Genomic DNA, 14,350 nt, shown 5'->3' with positions numbered 1-14,350 from the left:
TATTGATAACACAAAAATTAACCTAACACACTACATTAATGAACGAAACCCGTATTTACTTTATGAACTTCGAATCAACTAATGACTTTTTTCTCATTATATAATTAATTGAGAGTCAATTAAATAAAATATTTTGTGATAATTATCAACCCTTTTGCTGTAGTGGGGATAATGACCTTTCGCCTTTAAATAGGATGATTCAAAAATAATTTGTCATACATCGATCACTCGTAGTAGTCGCATTTATCCCAGTGAGATCTAGTAGTAATGGAGCTACATTTGCACTTGAGCGTTGCCTTCCGTGCTTTGGATCGCAAATGGGGTAAACCCGTCGACTTGGATTCCCCTGAAGAATTGAAGACCTGCCTCCCTGCTGTAGTTGACACGGACACAACAACATTTTCATCCGAAGAATATTTAAGAGCAATTGCAAAACAGAATCGTCTCAAGTCTTATTCTTCAATGGGCACACGGAGAAACTGCAGCGCAGAGAAATGTGATTCGTTTTCAAACATTTCGGTTACAAGATTGTCCCCAACAAGTGATTTTTATAGCTTAGACAGCACAAATAAATCGGATCGTGAAGAAATATGCTGTAAAGAAATTATATCTAATGGTATATTACTAAATCCCGATTCTAGCATTCCAGAAATTTCTACAAAACAAGCCGAGCAACCAGTGAAATTAGGAATTGCTTCAGAACCAAAGAAAGGAAATTTTCTGTATTCAAAAAAGGAAATAAAGTGGCCGAAGTTTCTCAAGATTGTGAAAAAACTAAAAGAAATATAGTATACAATTAAAAATCCAGTGTGAATATCCGACATTATATAAAATTACTGTAAATATATTAGGTTTTATAATTTTTTGTACAAATTAGTAATACCTGTAATTTTAAAAAGATACTTTTATATGTAAACCAAAATAAATATTTTATATAAGATATAATTTCGTTTTTCTTGTCACTAATTAAAAATATAAGTATATTAAATGTAGTGCAATAAGTTACAAAAATATTCGCGTCGACCATAAAGTTTTTGCCTAGTCTATTAGCGCCTGCTGCTTTATTCATAGCAAGCATACAGGAATTTTGCACCTGAGTCGTAGGTTGGGTCTACCCCGCGTTCTTTGTACCGTTTCATTACATTACATTTATTTATATAAAGGAACTCCGCCATAGCTTGATAATTACTTTATCAGTTTCGTTCAAAATTTAATTCAATTACTTTGACGGAGGTTCATATCAGACAATAAATTGTTAAATTGCGTATTTGGTAGAAACTTAAAAAAAATGTCTATTAAGACATCCCGTTTTTAAACAGTTCGCTTTGAACATCATGCATTTGACAGTACGCTATGAACTTCACGCGTTTGACAGTTTGCTAGAATTTTACAGTTTACGACCTACACAGTTATATTGTCATTTAACAACTGCAATGTCAATATTATTCTCGGAAAAGATTACTTCTTTTATTTTGCATTTAATCAGTAAATTAAAGTGATCGCTTTGTAATACGATACATTGATTTTTTCTACAGGCACGCGGCAAGCCAATTATATCTGACTGTTATCATATATTTCAGGGACATTAATTAAATCTCTCAGATGTACACCAAAAATGGTATGCTACGTAAACTGTATCAAGAATTCTCATGCGCAAATTAATTCATTTTTAAATGTATAAGCAAAACATACATTTAACTACACAAAACCTTTACTATTCTAGTTATTTAACATTTCACTTTGCTAACTTTAAGTACACTGTGTTAATATCATATTTTCTTTGTTTAATTGTTTAATACATTGTGGTGTAGGTATGACTCCCAAAAGGTGGACCAATGACATAGTTAAGGTTTCACGAAGTCACTGGATATGGACAGTGTAAAACTGAAGAACTTTTGAAGGCCTTTACCTTGCTGTAGGAGTCTATCAGCTGTCCATATGATAATGGTGAAATATTGAATTACCAATGCGTCTATAAATGTATAAGTAGCATTTAAAAAGGAAACTGTAAAAAAATATGTTTGTTCAACAATAAATTGTTAATCATCAAAAAACACCAGGGATGTAATACTCAACATTCTATAAATACCATAAGACGGGTATGGGTTTGCCTTGCAAGTCCAGTAATTATTTAGGCTTTAAATGGGAACACAGTATTAAATTATAATACTGTTTAGCACCCAATAGAAGCTACCATCATTAGGTACTATAGACACTACCCCCTATATAAGTAACTTCTTTCATGGGAATCTATCCTCATAATATTTCATCACTATAATATTATGAGCACAAATTATTATTTGGCATCAAATGGATACGCTTGACTTGACACTGTCTTCAAAACTAAAAACATTTTTTACTAAAAATATTTATTTCTTTTTCTTCTTAACTGGACCTGTATTTTTATTTTTTAAATCCTTTTTCTGCACCTGAAGTAATAAAAAAATTAAATTAATGATTATTAATTTCCACTATAAGGATGGACATGGTGAAAATTCAAAGATCAATGTGAGCAGCGTAAGTTGGTGCCTCACTATGTAGATAATGACATAGTTAAGTTATTGGATACAGATCAACCATCACTGTTATCTTTAGGGGAAGTCTTGAAGAGGTCTAGTTGACACGATAATGATTATGATAATGCATAATGATTATCTCATAATTATTATTTTTTATTTAGGAGCTTATTTACTTAAAGATCAGGTGCATTAAATCATTATAGAATGCACATAATGAGAAATCTAAGAACCCATAGGTTTTTTAATTAAATAACTATTGTGCAAGTGAAATATTATTGTTTAAATATAATCAAATGTATCAGTGCTTGCAAGTAAATTCATAAAGGTCATCAGAAGACAACATGCAGACGATTTCTGAATGGTTGGAAAATTATGTGGGAGGCCTATGTCCAGCAGTGGGCATCTTAGAACTAAAATCATAATGATGACACTAAAAATGGTTTTACTTGTTAACTTATCTGTACAAGAGTCAATTTTGTACCAGCAAGTGGTTTTAGTTAAACATTTATTTTTTCATATAGACGACCAGCAGCTGTATTCTATATAGCTAGTGTAGTTAATCTGAAGACTAATTGCAATTACAAGTCTTCACTAAAGTTTACAAATATTTAAGCAAATGCTAGCAACCAAAATGCTTTTCCACATATTTAGACAAATAGAATGCAGATATTTTTTTTGCCAATTTTTAGACATTGCTTAAAAAATGTAGGTTATGCTGCTCCCCCCTCTCAAAAAGTTGTTGAAAAACAATCAATGTCATTACCGAACAATATTAAAATAATTGTCACTCGCTCAAAAAGTAAAGTGAAATTGTCATTTAAAACTCCTAGGCATTAGATAGGCAGGTAAATTTTATAAATAGAACTGGACCTAGGATGGTAGGACAGTCTATAACATTTGCCAAGCATCTTTTAGTCGAAAGCTTTATCTCTCTTAAAGAATACATTAGACTGTCTGCAGAATGAATATTCTTGTGTGGACATGTTGAAAATTTAGAGGGCTTTAGTTGATCAAAGTGTAGCATGAAAAAATGCTTGTATGTGATACAACAAGTTCAAAGCGGGCAGAGAATATATTAAAGAAGAACCGCACTCTGGACAACCATCAACATCTACTGACAAAGGCCATGTCAACAAAATTGAAAATTTAGTGTTTACAAATCATAGAATGACATTTGGAGACTGCTAATGGTGTTTGAATATCATTTGGTTGAGCCCAAACCATTTTGAAGGATGTTTTATATAATCACAATAATGCACCATATTATACTACATTAGTTCACTGAGACATTTTGTCAAGAATTCAATTCATATTGTTCCACTACCAATGAATTTGCCTGATTTCGCTTCATGATACTTCTAACCATTCAGCAAACACACAAGACCAATATGAAGATGCTTCTTTGATATGTCTATATAGATATGAATGAATTGAAGGTCTTAAAGGCTATACCGGAAAAAGAACTATTCTGACTGTTTGAAGAACTGAAAAGAGCATTGGCAAAAGTGTGTTTTATTTACTACTATTTATTTAGTTACATGGAAAAAAAATTTGAAGAATAAATAAAGAATTTACATTTTATAGAAAAATTCACCTTAATTTTTGATCACACCAATATAACTTTTTTGCCTAAAGTTACTACATGTAATATGCCACTTACTTTAAATTTTGTTGTTAATGTACAAAAAATATATCACTGTAGTGATGAATACACTTCTTTTTATTTAATTATAGTGTTTTTACACCATATAACCAATAAAACAAAAGTACTACATTTTTAGTTTGAAATTAATTGTACATACCTTTCCATAATTGTCTAAGAAATGACCCACATCATTATTGGAACCTTTCTTCTTTTTCTTCCCACTTTTCTGCAGTATTGTCTTTGATATCATTAGTTGCTTCTCTTCTTCTTTCTTAAGTTTTTCTTCTTTTCTTTTCTTCATTAACTCTTTATAATTGATGTACTCTCTTTTTGGTGGTTTAGCTCCTAAACTTACCGCCAATGCTATTTTCGCCTTTTCCTTTTTTGTGCCATCAAATCCTGACATACCAAGCTTTACAACTTCATGGCGGATTTTCTTTAGGTCTAAATCCTTCTTTAAATGTGTTACAGATTGATTATTCAACTCGGCTTTGTCTTCTATAACCAAAGTTTGTTTCGTTTTCGGTTTGTGCGATTCATATTTAACAACCTTAAAATTGTTCTCAGCGTTTTTTAACGCTAGGGCTGCTTTAGTTAACACTATAGACATCGTGTTAGTAAGCTTCTATTATTTACTAAACTTTCCTAAGTATAAATGTATAACATTTTATAAATTGCAGCAAAAATGACAAAAAGCATGTGTTTTTGTTTTGACAGTTGACACCAAAAACCAAAAACGTAAAAAGGACAGACACGTTCAGTTCTATACATATAGATTATTTTCCTAAAGTTACTCTTAAAATGATTTAGTTATTAAGTAAATACTCCGAGAATAAGATCTATAACTATTGTTACTAAAATTTAGAAAAAAATATTCATTAATCATTATTAGTTTTGTACCTATGTAGCTCCACGCTATACTCATATCATACTTAAATTACTCTTTATTGTAGATAAAGAAAGAAAATGTAATAAATCATTAAAAACAGGAAGAAAAGAAGTCCTATATTTCTTTTTTGCCAGTTTTTTTGCAATTCAGCCTTACTATATACATTATGTTAACGCAGAAATGTATTAATTTGACTTAAACGCTCTGCTTCATAAAATTAATTTAAACTTTTTTGCCATATTATAAAATGTAGTATCTAATTTAATAACATGTTCTATTTTTAGAACTATATTGTTTTCACTGGACAGACAGTATTGAAAACTGCCCAACTAATAGTATTCTCTCGTGATGACAAGTTAAAAATGCGTTTACGTACATAGATCCTTATAACGGTGCATTCTTTTACTTTTATGATAATTATTCTTATTAAACTTACGATTTAAAGATTTTTTGACTGATTATTATTTTTTTTACACTTTTTTTATTTTTTTTATAATTGAGAATATTTTTATACCGATTCGTATTTTATGAAATTACGTGAATTTTTTGTTCATATAAAATTCAGTCAGTTTTTTTAATTGAAAATGTTTTTTTTTGCTCAAAAACCAACTTTCAAAAGTAGAAATGTAAATACATGCCTTTTTACATATTTTTACAATTATAGCACATAGAGCTACATTAACTGTTTCTAATAAATAAAGTTTACTAAAAATCATACAGTTGTTAAAATAAAGATTTAATAAAATAATTGCATAATTGGAGTACAAATATCTAATCGCATAAAAACATTAAACAGCTGTCTTAGTGACAGAATTGCAATGTCAATGTTTCAGAATTGAAAAACTTTTTTATGTTTCAGTTGTTATGATTTAGATAGAGATAATATGAAGTAGAAAAGCTAATAATAGGGACGTTTTGGTTTATTTTTCGCTTCATGTTCTACTTGCGGATGTGTCCGCGACTAAACTAAAAATAACAATCGATGTTGAATGTAAAATTAGCCTAACAGGTAGCGGAGCCAAATAATTTCAAAAAACAAATAATGTATTCATCAGTTCAGTCACTGGGCTTGGGTGAACTTTGCAACAGCGTACTCTTTTTCTGCGATATTTACCCCTTAATTTTACCGCGCTTTAAATTTAACTGTTAAATATTTTTTTTCTATAAACACTAAAAAAAGTACATTAATAGGGCATTAGTTAATCGTAAAACATGAAGAATAACCTTAGGTCGACAGAAGCGGCAATAAAAGCCGGGCAACTTTTACTGACTGAAAAACCTTTTGTTTATATTCTTTCTTCAAAGGAGTTGGGATTAAGATGTGATAACTGTTTACAAAAGTAGGTATATATTTAAACTATCTTTCAAAGAATGTTCTTAGGTACACGGAGCAATTGATAACAGTATTGAAGACACTCAATATGTGTTATTTCTTCTCAGGTTATGATACATTACATAACCTATATGTAAAAATAAATCTGGTATTTTTTAAATCATTTTTGTTTCAAATTGTTACTTACAGTATAACCGAAATAATTATATAACAGAACTTGAATAAAAACAAGTAAATTTCATAAATAAAAAAATAATTACTTAGTAACAAAATACTGTGAGATTTATATTTCATACATGAATTGTTAGGATTGGATGTCTCATTGGCATTCATGATTATAAAGATAATTTTTTTACAGGCTAAAAGTCCTGAAGTGTTCAGGGTGTCAGTTTGTGCATTATTGTGGACGCCTGTGTCAGAAGGAAGCATGGGGTGAGCACAAAGTAAGTTGCCTTTACATAATGGATAACATAATTGATATTGTTTCTATTGGTGTGAAAATTTTAGGTACACAACTCCTTATCATCATTTCAGTTGTAGGATGTCTATTGTTGGACATAGGCCTCCTGTATAATTTTCCCATAAGACAGATTGTAAGTGGCTTGCATCCAATACACTATGCATTAATTGATTATAAACTTTATAAAATTATCTATTACCATGGTTGTTGTAGTCTATTTGTATAAAACTTTGTCAATGAAACTATTATCAAATTGTGGAAAGAAGCTATTAATCCGCCATAAATGAGCATTTTCTCAAAGACAGGAAGCTGGATGTTGTAGTGCACAAAGAAATAGTGTTCATAAAAAAAAATTGTCTTAGGAACTAGAATTTACTGGTTTCCAGAAAAAAATTATAACAATTTTATTGCAATGAGTATGAGCAAATTGTTGAATTCTTTCTGGGACCGGTAGTTCTTGAGGTTGTAATAACACAAAGTACTGTTTTGAGGAAGTTGGTGCTGTTAGCCCTAAGGCTTTTAAACTTTATTTGACAGTTCAAGGAACAGAAGGGTCCATGTTAATAATTCAAGCTTCACCCATATTTATACTAAATGAAATGAACAATTTTATTTCTGTGGAATTCCCCTTTTTAATATGCCACTGACAATGATTAATGTTGTCACTACAATATTATAATTTTTGCAACATTCGCTAGTCATTATTAAAAGCCTTTCCTAATTACCATACTATCTGTATATACTAGAGTCAATTACCATGTAATCAATAATTTATGCAAAACATTTCAGTGGGAGTGTGCCAATTTGAAAAGAGTTGCACCAAAAATTATTCCAGACGGTGCTAGAATGTTGGCAAAAATCATCAACCGGCTGAACCGTGGAGATGGTCAGTCATACCGTGCCTATTATTCAAAGACATCATTTCGCATGTGGAAAGATTTAATGTCCCGTGAGTAAACATTAAAACATTAGATCATGTTTGGAATTTACATTATTTCCATCTTAAATAACTGATTTAAGTTAATAAATTTAATGTGATATCAATTTGTTTCAGATTATCCAGATTTGAAACAGGATCAGAAACGAATGGACCATTTCACATCTCTTTGTATGGTGTTGTTTGAGTTTATTAGAGATATATCATTACCTAACACCGTTGAGCTTATGGGAATGTATGGAAGAGTAAGTAGAAAGTTCCAGAAAACTGTTTAATTTTATTCATGATTACTTGAATTCAATTGTCTGTTAAAAAAACTTTCACAGTCGTCAGTCTGCATTCATTATTAGAACCAAGCTCAATTACATAGCTCAAAGAATGTTTGACTTAAGTGCTATTCGTAATATCAGTGGTTTACAGATTACAAAGACATGGATGTTTACAGTGGGTCTTAAGAAGGCTTAAAGTCACACTGAGTTATGCTTGGAGTTTTACTGATAGATCGAATGAGGGGATCAATAGAAAAACCAAGGTTACTGAAGTTCTTTGAAGTATTGCTCCTCTAGTGTCAATATGTGGGGAACAACGGCCTTTGAGGTCGAAAAGTTGAAGAAAAGGAGACCACAAGCCAGTGTGCACAACTAAGCCTTCCCCCTTAAAATCGCTGGATGTAGGCAGCTCAGTCTATGGAGGAGAACTATGTGCTACTTGGGCGTCTATTAGTGAGCATAACGGTGATCATAAAGTTAAAAATTTTTTTTTTAAATCGGGAAGACAATGCAATCACTGTATTATTCCTATTTGAACCCTGGTCATTAGCATATTATTCAAAAAGATTTGATTTTTTTTAATTACTAATTTTTTCCTAGATGGTGATCAACAGCTTTACTATATTGGATGTGGACATGAATTCAATTGGTACAGGTATATACTTAGCGTCATCAATTGTGGATCATAGTTGTAACCCTAATGCAGTGGCAACCTTCGAAGGAAAAACTATCAATATTAGAGCTATCAAAGACATGTCAAGTTTAGATTGGAACCAGGTAACAAAAACATATTTTTTAACACTAATATCTATAATAGGGGCGAGAAGCACCTTGACAGTTCGAGCAATTGTTCAAAAGTTGAAAATTTTCTCGAGTCACAATTTAATACGCATTTAAAGCACGCAAACGAATAATTTTTTTTTCAAACATTACATTTATTGAAATGCACACATATATGACAGCACTCCTAATAATGCTTAAGATGCCGGTTAGTTAATTATGATCTGTGCTTGTATTTCGCTAATTTTACGGTGAAATAATAATAATTTAGATTCGTATTATATAGTACAAAGTTAAATATTTTTGTCTATTGTGAGCATTCACAGCCCTATAATTATTTTAGGTTATATCCAATTGTTAATAACTGAATAAAAAAAAATCATTAAATGATTGTCTAAGTAATAAAACAAGACAGTCTAATATAAATTAATTTTATATAATATTTTATGCTTTTCTTACAGTGGTATTATAGGCGAACAAAATAAATGATTTATTTATTGATATAATATAAATAATTTATTTATGAGGTACATTGTTTTTGATTGTAAAGGTTAGAGTCACTTGTCAAGATGAAACTTTGATTAAAAATGTTAATTATTTTTTATCAAAGCCATATTTTTTTTAACTTTAATTAATTATACCTTATATTTCAGATACGTATTTCATATATTGACCTCCTAAAGACACCTTATGAGAGGCAAACAGAGTTGTTGGAGAATTACTACTTCTTGTGCCAATGTGACAGGTGCATGGGTAAATGCTTTAGATGTGCATACTAATTTTTTTAAATGCATGATGTTTCCGAATGCAAGCGTTGTTATGTGGTCTCATTAAACTCTTTCATTTTCGGGTATTTTCGAATGCCCATATAAATCTTATTAATAAAATAACATAACTGTTTATGATCTACAATTAAAAAATTCTTTTTTCATGTTAAGTTACTCCTACGATCAGTAAGGAAGTTTAACAATATATATACTCTATATTTGAATATGCTAATATGCTGGATGTAGGTGGGTTCTTACCTGCCATATAAGAGTGACTGAAATGATGATGACAAAATTAATATTAAACAAATGTAAGGTATAAAAAAAATTGTATGTTGTATGATTAAAAAAATTTTAGATGATACACAGCTGAAAATATTACATGCGGCGAAATGTCCTAATCCAAAATGCGATAATCCTGTCAATATACCTTGGAAAGAAAATTGTGAACTTGTAAGAAAACCTATTATAGAAAAGGACTCTGAGAATCAAAATGGAGGTATTCCAAATGAACATGAAAACGAAAAACAAGGTGATGTTAACAAAATATTGGAAAAAGACAAGGAATGCAATGCATGTGGGACACAATGTACAGAGAAACTTGTCGAGTTATTTAAAAAAGCAATGGAATTTACTGAAATGCATTTACAGAAAATGAAAGGTTCATCTGTGGCATGTATCCTTTTTATTAACATAATCAATGTATATTTAATTTATTCAAGAACATTTTCAATGTAAAACTGTTGTTAAAAATTCTTTATTGATTTGAAAGACATTGATTATTTAAATTTGTTTACAAACAAATATTATGTCTATATATTTTCAATTTCAAACTAGGAAGGTATTTTATTATTTTTATGTTTATTTATTATATATACTACTTTTATACTTTATACTTATTTATATACTTTTTATACTTATATATACACTTTTTGTACACCATAGACAAAAAGTAGAGGAAAAAATAGAAACAATTCAAATGGTGCAAGAAGCAAAGCAAAGTCTTATCACTTGAGGCGATCTCTACCAGACAACCTATGGATGGAGATGTTGTGCAGTTGCAGATGCAGTTTAGGGTGTATACACACACAAATATATACTTTACTGTAAGTGTGTACAGTAAAATATATAAAAACATATATACATAAAGATACATACAAATATATACATTACGATAGACATAAATACAAGAATACTTATATATACATATATAAACATATACAAGTTTGTAACAATTACAAAACCAATGCCTTGAATTGTAATCCTAAACTGTCTCACAATTCTCCATCTCTTAAATGTGATAGAAACTGTTAAAAATATTTACCAATGTAATTTAAACATTAGTACATTAATAATATATGTATAATTTATAAGTACAAGTGACATTTATCGTAATACAATATTATCAAAGCAATTTCTGAACAACTGTATCACAGATGTTGACGTGTGCAAGTTCTGTTTAGATAAGCAAGAAGGTATTTTACATCCACTTAATGTAATGCATGCTCAGACATTGGACCATGCATTTGATGCTCTCATACAAGTCCAGCTGTGGGAGACTGCTTGTGTTTATGCAGAGAGACTTGTCCCTTGTTTTCGGTTAGTATTTAGGTATATAAATCCACTAAATATTGACATCATTATCAGCCTAACATTATCCGATACTGGGTACAGGAGTTACATCTTTTCGTCTTATGAATTCACTCCAAGTTTCTTAAAACAATCATCATTGAAATGATAAATGTGGCCAGCGTATTGTCTATTCAACTTGCAGAATTTGTATATAACTTATTCACTTCATATTGGTTCCATTAAATCTTAGAACAATGCCAGACTCAAATCTGTACACCACTTGCTGTATATTTATTATTTATGTGTTATAGAAAATACATTGTTAATTGTTTTTGTATGATACAATACATTTAATTATGTAAAAACAGTTGTTTATGTTGAATATTAGTGCTGGCAACTATAGTTATTTTGAATGCTGTAAATGATATACAAGGGAAAAATCGGCATTAAGAAAATAAACAATACTTACATAAATCTATTGTGTACTATTTTATAAAGATGCAAATACTTTGAAAATAAAGGGGCCAGTTCATTGCCTCTAGAGTGTGTAAATTGGTGAGATATATCATTTTAAATTTCGGGGTGCGGAACATGAATGCGATGTCGAAATTTTATATTTTACAAGACCAGACAAATTATGCTTTATAATTGTGTAAAAAATAGGTTATGTATTGTGACAGCCTTAATATTTACAGATTTTATTATGGTGATCGACATCCATTGCTGGGATTATTACATTTGAAGTATGGAAAAATATTACTGTATAAAATGGATCTTCATAAAGCATTGGAACAATTGAAACTATCTGAGAAAATTTTAAAGATCACACATGGTGAAAGACATCCACTCTATAAGGACCAGTTATTGCCTTTACTTAGTCAAGCTATGCTTGAATCCTAGGTATAATAATACCAATACAATATTGTATTATAAAATAATTATGATATAAGAAGCTCATTATTATAAGGATATATTGAATAAAGACAAAACAGGAATGAAGTCTTTTTTTTAATTATGCAATGTTTATCTTGGCAAATGAAGTGCATCAATGTATATAATGCTGTACGATATTAAATATGTATGCCTTAATAGGCAATTGTAATTTGTTGCATACAGCGCCATAATTATGTCGGCTATAACCATAAAATATATATTAAAATACTAGATATGAATATACAAACAATATTAAATGACTTTATAAATAACAATGAACACCTCAAAGATTATGGAAGTATAATAGGTATACCAATGTATATATTATATAAAACATTGATATCATTAATAAGCAGGAACATAATTTAATTAAAAAAGTAGAGAATTAATGAAAATGATCATGTATGTTTTTTTAATGTTTAATTTCTGAGAATATGCATATTTGAATATGTTTTTATTAAACAACTACAATTCAATTTACCTACGTCCAAAATAAAAAAATATAGGTTTTTCATCATATTTTATCATAAAGTTCCCATTAAAATAATGGATATCTAATAGAAAAACTAAAATGTGTGTTCATAGCTGTGCATAATGTGCACAACTGCATGCAACATTGCATTTGAATTGACTTAGATAACAGTCAATCAAAAAAAATTAGATATATGTTGCAATACTAACGACCTCTACTGTATCTGACGTGGGTATTAGTGCCCTTTCATACGAAGAGTTATAAATTTTACTGCAAATAAAAAATAGTAAAAAAGGCAAAAAATATAATTTACATAAACTGTAAAAAGAAATTGCTTAAAAGCTAATACAATGTAATACAAAATATGGAATAGCATAAAGAGCGCACATGAAACATTCCACTTGTGTACCTAGCTAGTATTTTAATACTGTAATGCTTTTTGCCAAAAATTAATGTAAATTATTTTATTTTTTAAATGCTTTGGGCAGTCGCTCGGCTTGCCCACCTTTTTATCTGTCGCTGGTTCTAACTTATCTAAGTCCGACACTAGGAGGACACTGCGATATTTCATTAAACGATATAGCAATAAATGTATATCACCGTCTTTTTTTTGCAATGTTTTGAAAGAAATGTGGTGGTAGACTTTTCAGATCTACTTTGTATAGCTGAAAACCATGTTCGTCATTTCTAGTGGCACTATGTCGGTTAATTAGTATTGTGGTGGCTACTCGGACCTTTATATTTTATCAGCCATTTGCAAACCTACAAGTCTTAACTGCGAGACAGCGAGCATTGGCTGAAGTGTAAGCCAGTATCTCATGCATCGAAGAATTTTTCAAGACAACAAATTCAAGTTGATGTTTACTTATATTATGTTACACGTAGCGTGTTATAAATCCACAAGTAAATCAAACGGACCGATATTTCAAACCTTGTTAGCAATATTTTTTTAAACTTTTCTTTGAACTTTCGGATCTTTTATTGTCTTTTTTATACTGTGTGATGATAATTAAAAAAAAACCGAGTGAGATATAATTTGGATGACGAAGTAGTACTTTAATCGTGCCAGAATTTTTTTTTAAACTCATGACACTGTACATTTATACGCATATAGTCTACCGACGTTCCAAACGTCTTCTTTCAACTGGCGAAATCGGGGTAATTTATTTCGTTAAGTTCGAGAATTCGTTTCCGATGAATACACAAAAGCCTTCGAGTCACCAGTATTAATATCAACAGAAACAATAGGAACGCTTTTGAAAATCATTCGTCTACCATTTGACATTTGATTTGATCACTCCTTATTTGTTACTCATGAGGACTGGATCTGAACACAGGCTCGCAGCGAGAGGAGGGGAAAGAGGTAAAAGGCGCCGAATGGTCCGCAACACAAAATATTGCTGGATAATTTTTATTATAATTGATTTCTGAAATGTAAACGTTAATATTTATCATAACTATAACCACACCATGTTAAAAAAGAGTAATCATCATTTTTAAAGTCATTGAATCAGTTTTAAAACAACTAACTGTCTGCATTGTGACAGGAAAAGAAACTTATTGGCGCTACCGCCAATTATTTATTTTCTCAGTCAAAACTACTGATATCGAAATTTTAAATATTCACACAAATATTACTATTTAATTCATGGTGGTTTCTTATTAAACATGAAAAAGTCAATATACTCACCAGTGTATTAAGCCTGGCCAAAAAGTATCAAATTCTTTGAAACCAGTCTGATTTTAGTATTTCCATACTTTTTTTACATCATTT

The 14,350-nt window shown here is 30.1% G+C and overlaps 2 protein-coding genes across 2 annotated transcripts; one reads left to right on the top strand and one right to left on the bottom strand.

Moving 5' to 3' along the window:
• Positions 1–2,303: 2,303 nt before the first annotated feature.
• LOC137929779 (uncharacterized protein C1orf131 homolog) lies at positions 2,304–4,874 on the bottom strand. Its single transcript, XM_068772885.1, has 2 exons — positions 4,322–4,874; positions 2,304–2,429 (listed from the first exon to the last, which is right to left on the bottom strand). The coding sequence occupies exons 1-2, from the start codon at positions 4,772–4,774 to the stop codon at positions 2,370–2,372; spliced, it is 513 nt and encodes a 170-aa protein (XP_068628986.1). The 5' UTR covers positions 4,775–4,874; the 3' UTR covers positions 2,304–2,369.
• A 1,040-nt stretch (positions 4,875–5,914) lies between these two features.
• Smyd3 (SET and MYND domain containing, class 3) lies at positions 5,915–12,137 on the top strand. Its single transcript, XM_068772581.1, has 9 exons — positions 5,915–6,393; positions 6,745–6,829; positions 7,636–7,795; positions 7,901–8,028; positions 8,653–8,829; positions 9,486–9,585; positions 9,958–10,275; positions 11,036–11,198; positions 11,867–12,137. The coding sequence occupies exons 1-9, from the start codon at positions 6,266–6,268 to the stop codon at positions 12,069–12,071; spliced, it is 1,464 nt and encodes a 487-aa protein (XP_068628682.1). The 5' UTR covers positions 5,915–6,265; the 3' UTR covers positions 12,072–12,137.
• Positions 12,138–14,350: the final 2,213 nt, after the last annotated feature.

The sequence above is a fragment of the Battus philenor genome, unplaced genomic scaffold, assembly GCF_028537555.1.
Source record: "Battus philenor isolate CCGP_79_NKW_IND1 unplaced genomic scaffold, ilBatPhil1.0.hap1 SCAF_5, whole genome shotgun sequence".
NCBI classification, from domain to species: domain Eukaryota; kingdom Metazoa; phylum Arthropoda; class Insecta; order Lepidoptera; family Papilionidae; genus Battus; species Battus philenor.
Note: the sequence above shows the minus strand (reverse complement) of the source record. Positions and strands in the feature narration are given on the sequence as shown.

What these genes read in the sequence shown, in the direction of transcription:
- Smyd3 (XM_068772581.1), top strand. Translation starts at nt 6,266, where the DNA reads ATGAAGAATAACCTTAGGTCGACAGAAGCGGCAATAAAAGCCGGGCAA. An exon ending in TGTGATAACTGTTTACAAAA is followed by an intron (nt 6,394 to 6,744) that starts GTAGGTATATAT and finishes ATTTTTTTACAG; the next exon opens with GCTAAAAGTCCTGAAGTGTT. An exon ending in TTATGGGAATGTATGGAAGA is followed by an intron (nt 8,029 to 8,652) that starts GTAAGTAGAAAG and finishes ATTTTTTCCTAG; the next exon opens with ATGGTGATCAACAGCTTTAC.
- LOC137929779 (XM_068772885.1), bottom strand. Translation starts at nt 4,774, where the DNA reads ATGTCTATAGTGTTAACTAAAGCAGCCCTAGCGTTAAAAAACGCTGAG. An exon ending in TCTTAGACAATTATGGAAAG is followed by an intron (nt 2,430 to 4,321) that starts GTATGTACAATT and finishes TTATTACTTCAG; the next exon opens with GTGCAGAAAAAGGATTTAAA.